Here is a 19281-nt window from a genome sequence, read left to right on the forward strand (position 1 = left end):
TACCTTCTCATTCATAAAATAGGTTTAGACAGATCATTTCTACATTTTAGCTCTGATTAATTATACAACCTATAAGTTATACAAAATCAAATTTGTAAAAATAAATGTGTAATCGTTTTTTAAAGTAATGATTGGTAAGAAATTTCAGGCTCCAAATGGGAGAAAAATTATCCAAGATTGGCCTTTTTTATTTCCTCTCAAATTACTGTAAAGTTTTATTCATGGACTTACCTGTCATTAGCAGAGATAACTTTGAGGTGGCTGCCTTGAATTACAAAATGTAGTTTTTGAATTGTCATATTCAGAGCTAGGGAAGTTAAAAGTAGTTTGTGTGGCCTAAATTATCCTTTGCAGACAAATAAGGCCACAAAGACTTTGTGTTTCTTCACTGAACTCCAGTTGTGCAATATTTTGCTTAGTAATCTGTTGTTTAGTAGATGTGCGTTCCAGAGGTCAGCTGACCATTTATCAAAGTCCGTTCATATATAAGCATAGTGGGCAACGTAGAGTATATCCAAGATCTGGTAGCAGTAGAGAGTTTACATCCTACTCCTCACTGCAAATGACTTCAATGTTGCCATGTTATACACTGCTACCAGTGCTGCTAGCTGGTGTTCCATTTCTTGTGTCTTCCCTCAGGAAGCTTCTAGGCTCTCTTGGTATATAATTTTTTCCCTCTGGACCTCCCCCAACCTTAGATTTCTTATTTCTTTTGCAGACCTAGTCTAGATTTTCCTTTGCAATTTTTATAATCAAACTTATCTCAGTGCTCATCTAAGGTCCTTAAGTTACCACCATCTGCCCTCCTTCAGATGCCTGTTTAGCAGTGTTTAGTTCTATAGACTGTGTCCATAGGTAAATAGGAAAAAAATAGGTTTTTAGTCTTCAGTTTTTTACTAAAGGACTCTTCCAAAATTGTCAGTTTATTAACTCTTGTTTCATGGTTACTATATTGCTTAGGGATCTTAACAGTGGAATATAAAGAGCTTTTTAAATTTGGATAATTCTGAGCGGATTAAAGCAAATGACAAGTCCAAGACTTTTTGCTATGATTTGAGATCAGTTTTGCTTAATAAAAGGCAGTGGCTGAACTTTAATGAATACTTCCTGACCAGCTTTAGAATTTTTTAACTTGGGAGTTTGTTTTGTTTTAAAAGGCAAAAATGGTCCCCAAATTTTCTGATTATATCACAGATGAATTCAATCTTATTACTGTCATAGTCAACTTTATTGAAAAGTTCTGATCAGCTGATAATGCTGGTGTTGTGATGAGACATGGCATGTGCTCAGAGTAAATTTAAGTCTAGGTGAGAACCAGAATTTCTCTCAGAGACTAACTTAAACTTTCATGGACAAATTGAATCCCCTTGGGATTTATTATTTATAGACATATGCCAATTTAATAATTTGACTACATAAAATACTCTGTAGTAGTCCACTTAAGGAAAATAACTATGCCAACATGGTATTTATAAGTAAAGAATTTCTGGTAAGTATTATGTTTACATAACTATCTGCTGTATTTATGTAGCTATAGTTGGGTGCTTCACCAGGATTCTACAAATTACTCAGAATCCCAGGAAGTAAGATTTCTGAATTGCCTATTTTCAGTATGTGAAAGTCCAACTACAAAATTATTAACTTGCCCTTGTCATATGTTTGCATTTGCTGTGGAGCTGAACCTAAAATTTATCAGATGATTGACTTGGCTTGTTACATTTTTATATTTATAATATATTTTTTCAAAAGTTTAGGTTTTGTTTTTAGAAAGCATAACCTATGTATCTTCAAATAATTACTTATTTGGTAGTTTCATATGTATATCTGGAAAATACTACTGGACTTTCCTATAAAAGAGAAAGATTCCTGTTACATAGTATCAGAATCTAGACGTGGCTGTGTATGTGGGAATGTAGTAATAATTAAATAGTTTCCATTTGCTGAGTGCCTCATTTGCCATATACTGTGTGACTACTTTGCAGTCATTACCTCATTTAAACCTTGTAGCAACGTTCAGAGGTAAGTATTAATATGGCCATTGTACAGATAAAGAATGCTGGATTAGTAGTATTAAGTGCCTTAAGTATACATTTGTCCCTTGGGATCGGCAGGGATTGGTTCCCAGAGCCCCCATGGATACTAAAATGCTGAAGTGGCTGTTTAAGTCCCTTCTATAACATAGCATAGTACAGGGACTATAGTCAGCCCTCCATATCCATGGATGCAAAACCCAAAGATACGAAGGACTGACTGTGATTCCTCCCACTTGCCCTTTAGCCTAGCTAAAGAAATTGAGATACAGAGATGAGGCAGCTTGCTGTTGACCTTCAGCAGATGACTTGACCTCACCATGGCTCAATCTTCTTCTACCTACCTACCTATCTAGGCATTCCATCTAATCTTTACCACAGATGCACTAATGTCTATGTTCCAACCCAGGCATTCTGGAAATTCTGATTTTTTAGTCTTATTTTCTCGAAAGCCCCACAGATAATTCTTTTGTACAGCCATGGTTAAGACCATTGCCTTAGTAGTAAATGGTGCTTTAGAGTTCAGGCAGGCTTGAATCAGAGCCCTGATTCCCCTAAATTTATCTATTAATTGGCATTAGCCAAGTTCTTTAGTCTCACTAAAGTTCATTTATAAATTGGAGGTAATACAATTACCCACTTTAGAGTGTTGTTGGGAATTAATTGACGTAATGCTTGTAAAACATATCAGAATGATTTAGAATTCATCTTAAATATTGTCTGCATTAAGGTATCATTAGTATTGTATCTTTTGTCCAATTAAAACACTTACCTTTGCCATATTGTGTATCAACTTGGTGTCAGAAAGGTAATCTGATGAGTACCACCATAAGGAATGAATAATGGCTAATTTTCATTATTTACCCTCCATTAGTGGAATTGTAATAGGAAGCAGACAAGTAGGCAGGAGATCATTTTATTACACCTGTCGGCCAGAGTTCTCTGCTGTGTATTAGTTTGGCTCTAGTAGAGTAAAGAAGGCGGTGGGGAGAGGTTGCTTGGAAACTGTTTTCTTCCTTAATTGTTTTTCCTTCTTCCTCTTTCTCTCCCAGCTTCTTCTCAGAGCTTAATATCACTGACATCATCAATCTCCTAGTCTCCTAAGTGCATCCTGATTCACCTAGGAACTTTTCCTCACGCCTCTCCATCTCTCCTTCACCTCCGTTAAATCTCATTCTGTTATTCTTTCAGATTTCTTTGAGTTCATTTGTGACTCATTTGATGACTTGGAGTCCAAGTCTCTACATTCCTAGGCTATTACTCAAGTAAAGGCCAACCTAAATCCTGACCAACTGTCTTCCTGCCTTAAACCCCATTCCAGACCAGAGGTTTAAGCTTTTGATTATTGGGAAAGGATTGGATTGGCTAAGCTTTCAGGCTTGTCCACAGTGCTATCCTAGACCTTTTGCTCTCCTTTACTGTTTATACCTAATGGTCATAGAGTACCATAATAATGATACATGCTATTACCATTAGATTAGGTTACACTGAATTGTGTTACATGTAAATGTGTGTAAACTTGCTTTGCAACTTGCAATAAATTGGGGCTGGACCACTTATAGTAATTTAATAATTTATTGCCTTTATCAAAGACTGAAAAATCTATGTAAAAGGTAGAATTTGAGCTAGACTTTAAAGCATGGGTATACTTATTTCTATAAGTAGGGAGGAATGGCAAGGGATTCCAGTTAAGGGGACTGACATGAGCAAAGTCTTGAAGGAAGGAACATACAAATTTGGATCATTGTGAATAGAGTTTTACTTTTTCAGAGGGTTCATGTAGTAGGAATAAAACTAGATATTTGGAATCAAACTTTGGAAAATCCTGAACGTTCAACTGAGATGTTTGAATTAGTAGGCTTTTGGTATGTATGTCCTGTGAATTCATTTGGCTTTTCTTGACTAATACATATACAACTTAGTTCTGAGATTTCTCAAGAGATTCACATGTTCAGTGCATCATTGACCATTTGACCTGGTTCATGTAAGCTGATGGCCACTGCCAAGTGATTTTTCTACCTCAGGTGGTTGTTTCTTGGGGAAATGTCAGGTCAGCTACTTTTATCATGATGCTTTAGTTCTCTCTGCTTGTTGTCAGTTCTGAGCTGTGCCTGATCAGCCTTTCCCCTAATTCTTCCTTGTTAATCATCAGGTTCTAAGTCAGCAATATAAATTCTAATTTAAAGCTTTCTTTGTATTTCCTTCACTCTTAAAAAAGTTGTTGGATATGTATTTTGTTTATAAGATAGTTATTAACTCTTCTGTTTCTCTTCCTTTGCAGACCTAAAGGATCAAGACATAATGGGAGCATTTTTAGACAAACCAAAGATGGAAAAACATAACGCCCAGGGGCAGGGCAATGGGCTGCGATACGGGCTAAGCAGCATGCAAGGCTGGCGAGTTGAGATGGAGGACGCACATACAGCTGTGATTGGCTTGCCAAGTGGACTTGAAACATGGTCGTTCTTCGCTGTGTATGATGGGCACGCTGGGTCTCAGGTTGCCAAATACTGCTGTGAGCATTTGTTAGATCACATCACCAATAACCAGGATTTTAAAGGGTCTGCAGGAGCACCTTCTGTGGAAAATGTAAAGAATGGAATCAGAACAGGTTTTCTGGAGATCGATGAACACATGAGAGTGATGTCAGAGAAGAAACACGGTGCTGACAGAAGTGGGTCAACAGCTGTGGGTGTCTTAATTTCTCCTCAACATACTTATTTCATTAACTGTGGAGACTCGAGAGGTTTACTTTGTAGGAACAGGAAGGTTCACTTCTTTACACAAGATCACAAACCAAGTAATCCTCTGGAAAAAGAACGAATTCAGAATGCAGGTGGTTCTGTAATGATTCAGCGTGTGAATGGCTCTCTGGCTGTATCAAGGGCCCTTGGGGACTTTGATTACAAATGTGTCCATGGAAAAGGTCCTACAGAGCAGCTTGTCTCACCAGAGCCTGAAGTCCATGATATTGAAAGATCTGAAGAAGATGACCAGTTCATTATCCTTGCATGTGATGGTATTTGGGATGTTATGGGAAATGAAGAGCTCTGTGATTTTGTAAGATCCAGACTTGAAGTCACTGATGACCTTGAGAAAGTTTGCAATGAAGTAGTCGACACCTGTTTGTATAAGGTAGCTAGACTTTTTTTTAAAAGATAAAGTAATTTAAATCATCTTAATTACTACTCTAGTATATACTAATCATCTTAGAATCTATAGTTCTTAGAAAGAAGTTTTTGGTACAATTGCAGAATACTGTTCACCAATTATGAAAATAATATAGGAAGACTTCTTAGAAATAAATTACCCAGTTGCCAGATATGTAAGAACTATAATCTGAATGTTTAATCATTTAGTAACCATGACTACTTGAGTTTTTTAATATTGTGGAATATTATCAAAGGTAACAAATTATATCAAAGTGCATGTTTTAAAGGGAATAGGGAGGCTTAGGCCTCTGTGTCTGTATGTGAAAGTACTTTAGAATTTTAATTTTTTTACCGTGTGCTATCTCAGTACACTTACGGAAGTACTTTGAGACTATGGTCTAATGAATTTGTAGCACCAACGGAGAGAATTTAGTGATCATGTGGTGTGATTTACTAGAAATAGCCTTGGACATGGAGTCAGAAGAACTTGGTATGAGACTGTATGACTTCAGGTAAGATTTAAACTGTCTGGAAAATCAGTTTCTTTAATTGTTTGGAAAAAAAAAAGGAGAGAGATTATTACCCTGTCTCATGGGGTTGTTGGGGATGATCAAATGGGATCATACATATGGATGAACAGGAGAAGGCTCTACGGGCTTAAGAGTCAGACCTGAAATCAAATCCTACCTCGATTATTTTGGGGCTGTACAGTCTTGAACAAATTGTTCAGCCTCTCTCAGCTGTTGAATGGAAGAAATAGTATCTAACTCATAGGACTGTTGAGGGATTAAATTAATAAGCTAATGTATACATATAAAGTGCCTAGTTTAGGAACCTGTGTACTGGATACCTGCTGCTTCCTTCTCTAGAGAAGTTAAAAATGTTACACAATGTACTTCTTCAGTTGTGGCACTAAGACTAGAAACCAGGCCCTTGACTTAGGTTCAGTCTTCTTTCTACCACACTGTTCTATTTTGTCAGTCATGTTCATTAACTAATTCTTTGGAGTTTTTTGGTTATAAAACTCTTCTAAGGCTATATATTTTATTTCATTTTGACACAGAAATAGAAAGTCAGCATAATATTCTTTGTAGTTTTATATGCAAACTGCCAGCTGTACTGAAAATCTTAAAATCTGTACTTAGAAATCAGGTTTATGTAACATCCAACACAAATCAAGTTTATGTAATATCCAACATACATGTTAAAAAAAATCGATAGAGCAACAGTTTGATAGTGTGCACTGTTAATTTCTGAATTTGTAGGGGACCAAAGATGCATATGTTCTTTGTACCTTTTAGTATTAAAAAGGGACAAAGTAGCATTCATTTGTTAGGTTTATTCTGTAGCACCTGAGAATTAAACATTTGTTAACTAAACTAAAATCTGTTTTCTTGAGAGAATTGTCAGATTCAGATATTAGTAAATTATGACTCAGAATCTACCTTATCTCTTCTGCATTATGCTTTATTTAAAAAATTATTCACTACCTTATCATTTGGCACATTTTTATACAGTTTTCACCCAATATTCTTTTTAATATTAAATTCTTTGTTTGCCTAAACAAATTGTATAATGTTAGTTTTCCCATTTAGGGGAATTAAATACTTAAAATGTAGAAGTTAATTCCAATTACTAATAGGAAGTCTGATTTGTGGGGAGGCCAAAATTGAGTCAAGTACTTTAATTACAGCATTTTGAATACCTAGGTGTCTTTAAAAATAAATGTACTTCCTAAAAGTTAAGCCATTTTTTTAAGTTGTGAAAGTTAAAAGCTGGTTTATAAACTTTATATATGAAGTTTTATTTTTAATTCCTTATTTCTACTTACTATGAAGCAAATTAATTAGCCCCACAATTTAAGTGTAAATTTGTCAAGTATACATGTAAATACAGGTCAAATCATGTTGTGAGGAATACTACTAAAATTTTCTATCTTATTGAACTGAATGTATGTATGTATGTTATGTATGTATATTTCTGTTAGTTATCACTTCAGGTTAAGTAGGCCACCAGGAAATGTTCAGAAATATTTCTATCTTAAGAATTTAAGAAAAATAATTGTTGTAGTATAATTTAACCTATAGTGTTTCTCTCCCGTCTTTTGGAGTGTTGGTTATACTGTACAGTATATATACTATATATGTATGGGAGGATGCCCCTCTATATATACATTTTTTTCTCCTTAAAAACAATATATATTTTTACTAGAACAAGTATAATTTGCTTGGGTATAAAGGTACTCAAGACTTTGAAGAGCCAAACGAAAACAAAATACTTTCTCAAACTTTTTTCTTCCCAGGGAAGTCGAGACAACATGAGTGTGATATTGATCTGTTTTCCAAATGCACCCAAAGTATCTCCAGAAGCAGTGAAGAAGGAGGCAGAGTTGGACAAGTACCTGGAAAGCAGAGTAGAAGGTGGATCATTTAACAAAAAATAAGTAGCTTTATTAAAGAAAAACCTCAACACAATCAAATTTTAACATTTTAGCTTTTAGGTCTTTACATACATGCCTTTGACATTTAGTGTTTAGTGTGTAAAAGTGGAAAAGGGTGTTTCTGTAGTAGCTGTTTAGGTATTTTGTTGTCTTATCACAGTTATAAGTAACAACTAGTATGGCCCAATACATTCTGTTCAGGATACTTTTGTTTAAAAAGGCTAAAGTGTTTGTGTGCTTTCAAATTCTTGATGAATTCACTGGTATGAGTAATTTTATGCCAGGAGAGTCTTATTTGTGGTTTTAATTAATTATAAACAGATTATTCTTGATGGTGATAATTTGTACCATCTTTTTATATAAAGCTGTGTGTATGAACTTAAGGTATTTGGGGACTTTTTAAAAACAGCTTAAAGATCGTAGTCTGGTTAATAACAACTTTCATGTGCCACAGCTTTTAAAAATTCATTTTAAACTGTTTCAGAAATTCTTGCCTAAGCCATAAACTGCCTCACCTAGACAACATAAACCTGAAAGAAGACATACTAGGTCTCTACCTGGCAGAAATGTAAATGCTGAATAAAGTCAAGAAATAAGTTGGAAATTCCATAAGTGTGTTTGTTGTAATTCTGCAAATTACTTTGAGACAGTTAGAAAGGTGTTTGTACTCTCAAGTGTAATGCCTTTATTTGAAAAAGTTTAGGTGATTTTTGATGCAGGTACTACTGGGTATAAATGTTGTCTCAGAGAATTCCAGTTTACTGCATATATACAGTAAGCATGTAGATTATGCAGTTTCTTTAAGCAGAAAAACTTGACATGCCTATAATAGTGTTAAAATACATTTTGGGCTCCTAATGTCATTACTTTGCACGTTAAAGACCTCTAACAGCATGTAAGCATTGACCTACACACTATTATATCCTACTGTGCCGGCATTTTATTAAAATTAATGTGCACTTTAATTTTGTTTTCACCCTTTTTACTGTTTGATATCAGTTATAATTAGTCTGATATTAGAATCATGATTGGTTTTGATTTTCAGTACTGTCTAGAGCGGCTATTTTGTTTTTCTCTCCCCTGCTTGATAATGATATATCTAGTATGTGTATGTGCTATTTAGGATTTCATTCATTGGACATACTATTCAATGAGTTTGTTTCCTATTACCAAGGGTCTTGGAAAATTTTTATTTAAAGTGATTCATTTCAATATAAGTTATTTATATATAATACAGTAAGATAAAATATTTAGAATGCTGCCAAGTCGTATCACATCGGTTCAAGCTGCTGGTTAGTGGAAAAAATATGAAACCTTAAGAAGACTGTGTATTGGGATATGTTGATATTTAATTTATTGGCATTTTTAATTAACTTGGGTGTACATGTTTTCTTACTGATTTAAAGAAATAAATAGTTTTATTTACTATGAAATTGGGTCAGAATTTATAAATGAATTGCTACTTTTAGTGGGCACTCTTAAGTTTTTTATGCAATTTTAAATAATTGCTTAGCATACATAATTTTGTTACAGTATTAAGTTTTATATTGCTTATTATCAAGCAAGAATTGCCACCTGAACAGTTTTCATTAGTACTTAGTATTTTTGATATGTTGAAGTGTTGTTATACTTGTACTGTTTAATTAGAATTATGTCATAAATACAGTATATGGAGGTAGATTTGATGAGACTGCAACTAGAGAATAAATATTACATCAATTAAAACCACTACTAAATTTAAAAACATAGAAAGAATGTAACTACTTGCATTGTAAAAGTTGTTAATATGTCTTAAAAAGTGATAAATACTGCATTCAGCTTCCAAAACAGGCACCAAATACCTTTTTCTTTTTTTTTTTCCTTCTTTAAATATAAGCCTTCACTAAATTTCTGTGACCTACTAAACCTCATCTTATTTGCTTTGAATACTTTTGACTTCTCTGTCCACACCACAGAAAAGGACAAAGAGTTTTCAGCTTTCCTCCTGTGATCTTCTCAATACTTGCCTCTCTAGGGTTGTGAAAAGATTCAACTCATAATTTAAACCATACCACTTAAGGTTTTGGTCCTTCTAAGTCACTTTAAGAGCATACCTATGTATGTGTATTTTTATTTGCTACTGACTGCCCAAGCTTTAAAGTTGCTAATTTGGAGATAACTGATAGAATTCCTCAGACTTGGTGGAGGGGATGGGACATAGCAGAATATGTTTATATATGAGTATGTGAAACACAGATCTATAAATATATATTCTTTAATAAAAGCATTCAGTCTTTTTGCAATTCTAATTAAAATGTAATTAGTCCAAGAGCAATTAAAGGACTGTTTCTTAAAATTTTTTTCTTTTTCAAAAAGCAGAAAGAAGCAAGGCTAGTCTAGTATTAGTGGTTAGATAGTTTAAATGTATTGTCCCATGTGGAATAAGATATTAACTGTTTTAAAAGCCTTATATTATTTTTTTAAAGAATTTGTCTTCTTGTAATTTTCTTCACAATTAAAATATCCTAATTTTTATATTTTAACAAAGGAGATGTAAGATACATCAAATATAGATAATTCAAGGTAATGTTTTTAGACCTGAAACCTCATTGATTGAATTTATCATCAGTGTTCATTTCTGTTGTATCTAGTTATCTATCCAATAATTGTATTGGCTTAGCAGAGACTGTATGTTAAGTGTATTACAGCTTTAGATTGTGAAATTGTGCAGTTTAGGTAAATATCAAATCCCTTTATTTTTGTACAGCAGATTTCCAGCATTAGAATCATATGTAGAATAAATATACTAGATGTTAAAGATTATACAATAAAGGAACTTGGCAAACCAAATCTGAGATCCTTGCTTTTTGTTCAGATTTAAGACTGGTTTAAAAAAAAAAAAAAGGCAAAAAATAAGAGATGGTAAAATTTGGCTTTAATCCTAAAAGGACAACTTAAGCCATTTAAAGAGATATGGGTAGCACTGTCTGTCTTTTAATATATGGCTTTAATGATGAATTAATATTTTGAAACTTGATCAGAGGATGAAATATCTTTATATGCATTGCTATTTTCAAAGGTATTTACAAATTGAGAACTAGAATGATCCCCAGTTTAAACAAAAATTGAACAAAACTTGAACATGTAACTTACAAATACCTTTGGCATGATCTTGCATTTAGAATAAATATGCTAAAACTCAGATAAAGACTTCTTATACTTAAAGTGAATAGTTTGAGAGCTCTTTAAGTTGTTTGCGCATAATTGTTGGTATTCTGTGGTATGAATAACAATATACATCTGCATGGCAACACCGTAAATCATAGCACTCTACCCATTTAATAACTGGATGTTTTGAAATTGACAATTTTAAATGCAGTTGTATGGTTGTAGTTGTATGGTTTATCAGATATTTTTCTTTTTAAAAAATTTGTCATGAAATTTAGACATTTTCCATTCTGTAGGCTTTGTTTAAATAATCAACTAAGGAAATGGTATATACCTATTTATTGCTTAAAGATACTTGAGACAAAAATTAAACTGAGAGAGCTGAGAATGATGTTCAGGTACATGACCTGTTCTGCACATGCTACTTAAGTATTATTTTGCAAATATAAACATATGTAAATATGATTTGGGTTAGGATATAATCAGTAAATCCCCCATACTTAAATGTTTTTTTTTATTGTTTCACATCTTGAAATTGCTAATTTTTTAAAAAAAATAGGTGCACTGTGTTTTCAGCTCAAAGTTCAGGAAACATGTTTCCAGTCTAAAAAGAGGAGAGAATCTCCTCAGAAGTAATTAGTTGGCATCTTAAGAAGAATATTCTCATTTGTTCACACATATCCCTTATTAAGTAATACATTAATTTTAACATGAAATTTTTTTCACATTTTTATCTTATTTTTGTTCTTTGAAGTTAATCTGGAAAGTATGTCATCTTTTGTGTCATTTTATACATCCCTTTGTTATAAATTTTCAAAGGTCATCTTGATTTTTTTTTCTTATACTAGTTTAGAAAATCTCAGATTGGTAAATGCCATCTTTAAAAACCTAAGTTATCTTTATTTCAGTTTTTTTGTGTTATTATTAAACTGGATAACACTTACAAAAAAAGTACTTCTGATTCCCAGAAATCATAAAGAAGCAGGGGGAAGGCGTCCCTGACTTAGTCCATGTGATGCGCACATTAGCGAGTGAGAACATCCCCAGCCTCCCACCAGGGGGTGAACTGGCAAGCAAGTAAGTTACATTCTGCATACTCTTAACCATTTATCTCAGTACATGAAAATGTTAAGTGTCCATTGATCAGATGTGTATTTACCTAATTCTAAAGTGGTGTGTTTATCTGTGTCTTTAAAATTAACCTGTGATTCAGTGCTTTTCAGTATTAGTGGTATATGGTGCTTCGTAGACCGGGTATAAGAATGTCATTGTAACTAATTACACTGAAGGCTATCTTTAAAGGATGATTGGGTTACACTGATTTCCTCATGTAGCATAAATGAGACAATACAGTGAAAGAATTTTTTAAACTAAATTATATAATACTACAAAATTCTAAGTGTCATTATTATTCCTACTATTATCATCTGGTTTTGTCAGTCCCTGGATACCTAACATCCCAGGGATAAGCATTTTTCTCTTCTAACATCTAGGCCATTTCTTACATCTCTGATTTTCCCAGTGTTTTTGGTTGTTGATTGCTGGTTGATTGGGCTTTGGTGTGAGGGAAGGCAGAAGGACGCATTTCTTACTTTTTTTCTCTTTGCACTTTAGTTCATAGAACTGGACTCACCTGTGTTAAATATTAAGCTTACCTCTGTATAAACCAAGTGAAGACTTTAAACAATTTTATAATTCAAGACATAAAGCATTTTTACCTTAGATATCCATGTAATTGACTGACAAAGATATATTGACTAATTTCCTTGATTTTCCACTGTGTTCTGTAAGTGTAGTCATATTCTTTATAATCATTTCACTAAATAGTAGTTGTAAAAATTCTGGTTTGAAGCTTTTACTTTTTGGAAATTATTTCTTCAGTATGACCTTCTGTGAAATGATTGTCTATAAAATTGTTTTAAATCAATTTTAGAAGTAGGAAGGCTATAACTTAAAAATACCACTACAGATTCTTTATTTTTAATAAAATGTGTTTCAGAAACTAATTCCTAGACATGCCAGGGAAATGTCATATTTGACATTTCAGTTTTAATAGACCTTTTTTAAAGGGGCATTACAAAAAGCAGAAATTTAAATGTAAAATATATCTAAATTATTTTACTACAACAAATGTTGAAGTTATTTCTACTTCAAAACTAACATTCAGCTCTTAACTAGAATATATTAGCATATCCTAAGAATTGCATTGTCATTTCTGACTCATAACCACTTAGTGCCAGTTTGAATAGAAGTAGACCATACAGACTGATTTTCTTTTAAGCCATGACTTTTAGTCTTCTATTAATTGCATTAATAGAATGTTACATTTTTGAGTATATTTACTTCTACTTTAACATTGGGGCCCAAATATCTTAAAGTAAGGCTCACTTATTGACAGTAAGAAATAAAACTAAAGTAAGTGTATGATTGTCTTTGACATTTTAATGAACACCTGGCTATGAGTTATTAAGCAGTTTTGTGCTCTGAAGAATTAACTTTCTGCATTTTTTCCTAAATTTAGGCGGAATGTAATTGAAGCCGTTTACAATAGACTGAATCCTTACAAAAATGATGACACAGTAAGTAGCATTTTAGCTCCTTGCGCTTTCCCTTCCCTTCCACTCCACAAATGCATATCCTTCCTACCTGTTTTTGCAGAGCTGTTCAGTGCACCCATTCTCTTACACACACCCCTGATTGATTGCTCTGAACTCTGCCTGCACCACAGTTCTAGTGATTGAGGACATAATCATGGTGAGTGGCCATCTCTCTCAAAAAAGAAGAAAGTCCCTTTGAATTGTTCTGGGTTGTTTTTTTTTTTTCAAGCCTCTACAAGCAGTCAACTTCAGAAGTTTTCCTCCACTAAATTTCTTTTTTGAAGTTGGTAATATCTCTGCTCAGAATTTTGAATTATTCTGAGTTTTTTAAGCAGCTACAACAGAACTTTAGACTGCCCATCTCCACTAAATAGTTTTTATGGTTGGAAATACCTTTGTCAAGAACCCTGTATACTTAGAGAATTCTGTTTATATAAAGACATTTAGAATGCCATATTCTCCAGTTAAGTTTTCTGTTAAAATTCTGTTGTAGTATGGTGATTACAGAAAAGTGATAACTTAAAATCATTTGGGCCCAGCTCTGAAGTATTTTATATATTGCCTTATGAAGCCTCCTCAAATCTCTTATTACTTGAGGTCTTAATGTCTTCTATGCAATCAAAATTTATAAAGGTAGTGCTCTAAAAATAAATTGGGTTTATTGAAGAGAAAAAAATTCTTTTTAGTGGTTTTATTGGCTTAGAAATACATTTGGTCAACCTCATGATAAAATCATATTTCAGGTATTTTATTCCAAAGTAAAACAAAGGGTTTAACAATTCTTTGAACAGATTAAATATTGATATTTCATATACACATGTACACATACTTATATACTTTAGAAAACATTTATATTCCAAAGGTCCACTTTACAAAACCTTACCTTTCTGCATTACTCGGAAGGTAGCGTACCTCTAAGCTTTAATTTAGTTGCTTGTTTTGCTTTGTTTCCTTTTATAAAGGACTCTACATCAACTGATGATATGTGGTAAAACTGCTCATCTAACCATGGAGTTTACCTTCGCCTCCAAAGGAGAGTACAGCTCAACTTCATTGAACCTTTTAAACATCCATCCTCCACGTTTAAGAAAGGCATATATGACATGGGTGAGAGTGATTACACCAGAGAACTTCAGCAGTACAACAGCTAGCCCAGAACTGATTTTTTTTTTTTTGTAAATTTGAGACTTATGTAAACGTGATTTCAAACCATAATTCATGTTGTAAATCAGACTCCAGCAATTTTTGTTGTATGATTTTGTTTTTTGTAAAGTATAATTGTCCTTGTACAAAATGCTCATATTTAATTATGAACTGCTTTAAATCACTATCAAAGTTACAAGAAATGTTTGGCTTGTTGTGTGATGCAACAGATATATAGCCCTTTCAAGTCATGTTGTGTTTGGACTTGGGGTTGGGACAGGGAGAGCAGCAGCCATGTCAGCTACATGCTCAACGGTGCACGTGATTATGGAGAACTATTCCAAACTCTTACAAAGCTGAACATCCAGGGAGTTAATTGAAAACTATCTTAATTTTATTGGCAGTGGGATTGGCATTGTTGATAAAGCTGGTCCCTTCATTTAACTGTCTTTTAGGTTGTTCTCTCCTTGTTGCCATGAGTATTGCAGGTAATACAATATATTCATAAGAATATCAATCTTGGGGCTAAAATGCCTTGATTCTTTGCACCTCTTTTACAAGTCCTTACATTTAATTACTAATTGATAAGCAGCAGCTTCCTACAGATAGTAGGAGACTGCCACATTTTTGCTATCATGATTGGCTGGGCCTGCTGCTGTTCCTAGTAAGATACTCTGAATTCCATTTTATCAATAAAGCTTGATTTAACAAACAAGAAATTTAATCATGTATGTGTAATTCCTCCTTTACCCTGCCCTTTTAAAACACCATGCCACTGTAAGTGAGAAGTTTCTCATGGGGAAAGATGTTAGTCTCTTAATTGGAAAATAGTTACTTAAGGCATAGATAGAACTGTTTCCCTTCCATTAGAAAGACTGAGTTATGTCTCTGTGGTTCCCTAATCTGGTTTTAAATGGGTTTCTTTCTGGCTGCTTATTTTTTCATTAAGATGTGTATCAGCTTGAGTTTGCCTACTGTTTAATTAAAGTAATTGTCAAAGCTTGACAGTCTAACACTCGATGGTAGGGGTGTGTGTCGTGTGTGTGTGTGTGTGTGTGTGTGTGTGTGTGTTTGCCTGTGATTTATAATTGGCTCATGTCTTTAGAATCCAAGTAGTTAAGATGTATTTGTGATTTGAAATATAGCATGTTGAATATATTTAGCTGTTGGCCTTTAAAAATAACTTTCAGAAGCTTAAAGAATTGTAGATATAAAAAAACCTAATTTAATTTAGGTTTCAATTCCTCTGATTAAGCATGTGAAAGTAAGTTTTAAATCCTGTCACATTGAAAAGACTACTGTTCTGTGCCCTTCTGTATTTTTGTCTTTTTAGGTTGAATGTTGTATTTATCACCATGTTATTTAATCATTCAGTAGGCAGATTCTCCACTAGAAAACTATTAAAATGTAAGGTTTAAATACAACACTGAATACAAAATCAAAACTTTGTGTATAAAAGGTAGTATAATTTTGTTATATTTGTTTTTTCCCTAACTTGGAAATATACGTATTTGTATATATAGCCTTAAAACTAATGTAAAGTTAGGGGAGTAGTGGGAAGAGTAATGTGAAACATGCTTCAGATTTAGGTAGTTACATAAACCAGCAAAATCTTTTCATTATCCCTCTTATTTGTGAGGTGATTACATGTAACTTAATTGTATTTAATTTATATCTTAATCCAGCATGAAGAAAAAAAGTACTATTTATATTTAGAAATTCATAACAGTTGGAATTATAGAACCAATTCCGTACTTAACTTACAATAAATGCTTAATGTCTAAATCTGTGGTAGAGTGCGAAGTATGGTACTGTTCTAAGTTATGACTTTGCAAGCATCTAAATTTATTGAATACATACATTTAATGAATAACAGTGCTTCTAGTATAGACTGATTACTAGACATACTAGTACTGAAAACTAAATTCCTATTACATACAGTTCCTTAATTGTTTAAGTAGACTAAGGTTTTTAGTTCTGGAAATTTCAAAAGCTTGAATTGGATTTTAAGATGCAAAATCTTAATAGTAAGTAAAATATGTGTTGGAAAGCTATATTTCAAACCATAATAGCATATTTAGAGACTTTTTAAAATTTGAAAGTCTTTATAAAGAGAAGGTTAAAATATTCCTGTTAAAATTAATGAGTACAGAAGTTAGTCTTGAAAGTGAGAGAAAACTATATTAAGTGTGATCTAAGAAGACTAAATCTTTTCCACATGAGTCAATATTGCCATACTAGGTAGAATTTTTCATTACAAAAATACAGGGAGGAAGTACACATTAGAACCGCAGTCTGTGTGTATTCTTGATTCCTGGGGCTAATGGTGGTGGTGGGGAACCAGCCACACATTTAAAAGGCACTTTTAGCACCACTGTTGTGCACTTCATTTTTGTACCACTTAAATTCTTGACCTCCCACCCTCTTTTGTGTGCTGATTAGCATCTCAGGGCAATGCCTCAAAACTTTTTGATGTGTTGTATTTTCTTTGGAGGGATAAAGTTCTTTTGTGATGATAATATACTACTAAAATGTACTTCCATTTAAATATTTTAACAGGATGAACCCACTTTGCTGCTTTTAATAGGAAATTCATTTTGTATAGCAGATTCTTGTTATCCTAACATTAAAATTTTCACTGATCTCTTATTCTTTTAGCAAGGTAAGCTCTCTTAATTTCCATTTTCTTAGGGAATATACTTTTACAGATAACAGAAGCAGTTCTTAATATTAGCATTAACTTTTAAAAATCCAAACAGTATTTTTCTTATTCAGCTTTAGAACTGTTTCAAACTTATTTTTAATTATGACGCATTAACTTGCTTCTAGAGTTCTATGCAATTAGTGTACTACTCCAGCCACTTAATTTTTTTTTACTACATAATATTAAGAAATCTGGATTAAAGAATAAATCAACTATGTACTTCAAATAATCTGAATTAATAGCAGTACTTTTGGTGATTTATTTGACCAGTCCAGCGAATAACTCACCTTTTCTACAATATATATTGCATTATCTGCAAAACACTGTTCTAGGGTAAGCACCTTGGAACTATAAAGAAATGAATAGGTCCTTGTCTCAAGGAGTTTACATATGAATAGAATTTATAATCTAACATATGTTAATGTTATAACTGGATCACTCATCCAAAAAAATAGCTATTGCCCACCTACTGTCTGCCAGATACTTTCCGGAACAAGGCAGGTCTCTGCCACAAAGAGCTCATTTGCAGTTCCTTTGTTCACTTGAGAACTCTTTTTTTCTGTTTATTTTCTTCTCAAAGTTAAAAATCTCATTCAAAAGAAAATTTTGCTTAGCATAGGAATCAAATTAGACTAATGAGGCTCACACGTCTATTCAGTATGCTTGACTGCCGTGCACGGCTGGCCTTTACTCTTCCTGCTGACAGCAGCATGTCAGAGAAACAGGTAATGGATTTCTTAGAATTCTCCAATCTCGGAAATGCTGTTGGAGTTTGAGTTAAGGCATTTAAAAAATATATACACACACACACACACACACACACATATATATTTATCTTAAGTAAAATTCTGTATTTTCTTGAAAACACATTGCCAGTGTTAGTGTCCAATTTTAGTCATGTGATTACTGTGTTTTAACTTTTTAAAAATAATTTTACTGCCCGTCTTTACTGGACAAATTCTTTGGAAATTCATTTTGTAGTTTGTGAAAGAACTGATGAAACACATTACAGATTTTCTTCGTTCTATTTTAATTTTGAATTTCATGGTGTGTGCTTTTAATTCATGAAGTTTAAATGAAAGGTTTAAGCCCTTAATGTTTTGATTATTTGTACAGTACTGTGTTAGGACTTGGTATTAGAAAATATGTAAATATTTTAGTATATAAATGTTTTTCATTTGAGGTTTTTCTTTGAAGGAAACTTTAAGAGCTTCACATACTTTTGCTTGCGAATACTGCTGGTGAGATGACCATTTTTTAATTAAGTGATCTAGTCTTCTAATGAGTTTTTCTTTTAGGCATTAGGTATACTTCTTTATAGTTTAAAATTTTAGAAGCCTAATTTTGCTGAATTTCCTTCTGTAATGTGCCATGAGTTTGGGGTTGTATCTGTTTTAAATTTTACGTACAATACTTCAGAATATGCTTGAAATATTTAAGGATACATTTTCTAAATGTTATGAATATATAATTCTCTTCTGTTGGTCAGAATAGTCTCTTATTACTGATAGAATGCTACACAAGGATGATGAGAGGCATTTGATTCCACTTTTGTTCACTTTAACACAGATTTTTTTCTTTTTTACCTCTTTTATATATTAAGTTAGGGGCCTCTGCTCTCATGTTTTCCTAATTATATTACCAGCAGGTAGGAGTGCACCAGTTAGAAACACTCGGATATATTAAAATTGAAAATGTAGTTGACAACAAACTTTTATTAGATGGGGGAAAGGGTTGTTTAAATTGATACAACAACAAAGTGGCATTTTTTCCCCCTCATCTTGCAGAAAATGTTGCTTCATTTTCTCTACTACCCTCTTGGCTTCTCTTTTCTTTTTTCAGACCAAAACAGGTCAGTTCCATTTTTTTGAGCTTTCAAGAAAGCTTAGTGCATTACCTCACCAAAGCCAATTCCTACTATGTAAAGCTGGGCCAAAAATAAGAAAACCTGGGAGATGGAGGGGTGGGAAGATGCCAGTGAGGAGGACAGAGGAAGATTACTTTTAATTATTTAAAAGCATAGGAAGTCTTCCATGGGCCTAGGCGTATATGATTAAGAACTCTTGCA

The 19281-nt window shown here is 33.2% G+C and overlaps 1 protein-coding gene across 4 annotated transcripts in view; it reads left to right on the forward strand.

Moving 5' to 3' along the window:
• Nucleotides 1-15233, forward strand: part of PPM1A (protein phosphatase, Mg2+/Mn2+ dependent 1A) — a 42297-nt gene extending 27064 nt beyond the window's left edge. For all 4 annotated transcript variants that reach the window (XM_072963157.1, XM_072963158.1, XM_072963159.1 and 1 more), the window contains exons 2-6: nt 4312-5165; nt 7485-7602; nt 11738-11846; nt 13291-13348; nt 14329-15233. In XM_072963157.1, coding sequence (XP_072819258.1) covers nt 4312-5165; nt 7485-7602; nt 11738-11846; nt 13291-13348; nt 14329-14358 — 1169 coding nt within the window. In that variant the 3' untranslated portion in view covers nt 14359-15233. The remainder of the gene's footprint in view (nt 1-4311; nt 5166-7484; nt 7603-11737; nt 11847-13290; nt 13349-14328) is intronic.
• Nucleotides 15234-19281: the final 4048 nt, after the last annotated feature.

Source organism: Vicugna pacos, chromosome 6 (genome assembly GCF_048564905.1).
Source record: "Vicugna pacos chromosome 6, VicPac4, whole genome shotgun sequence".
NCBI lineage: Eukaryota > Metazoa > Chordata > Mammalia > Artiodactyla > Camelidae > Vicugna > Vicugna pacos.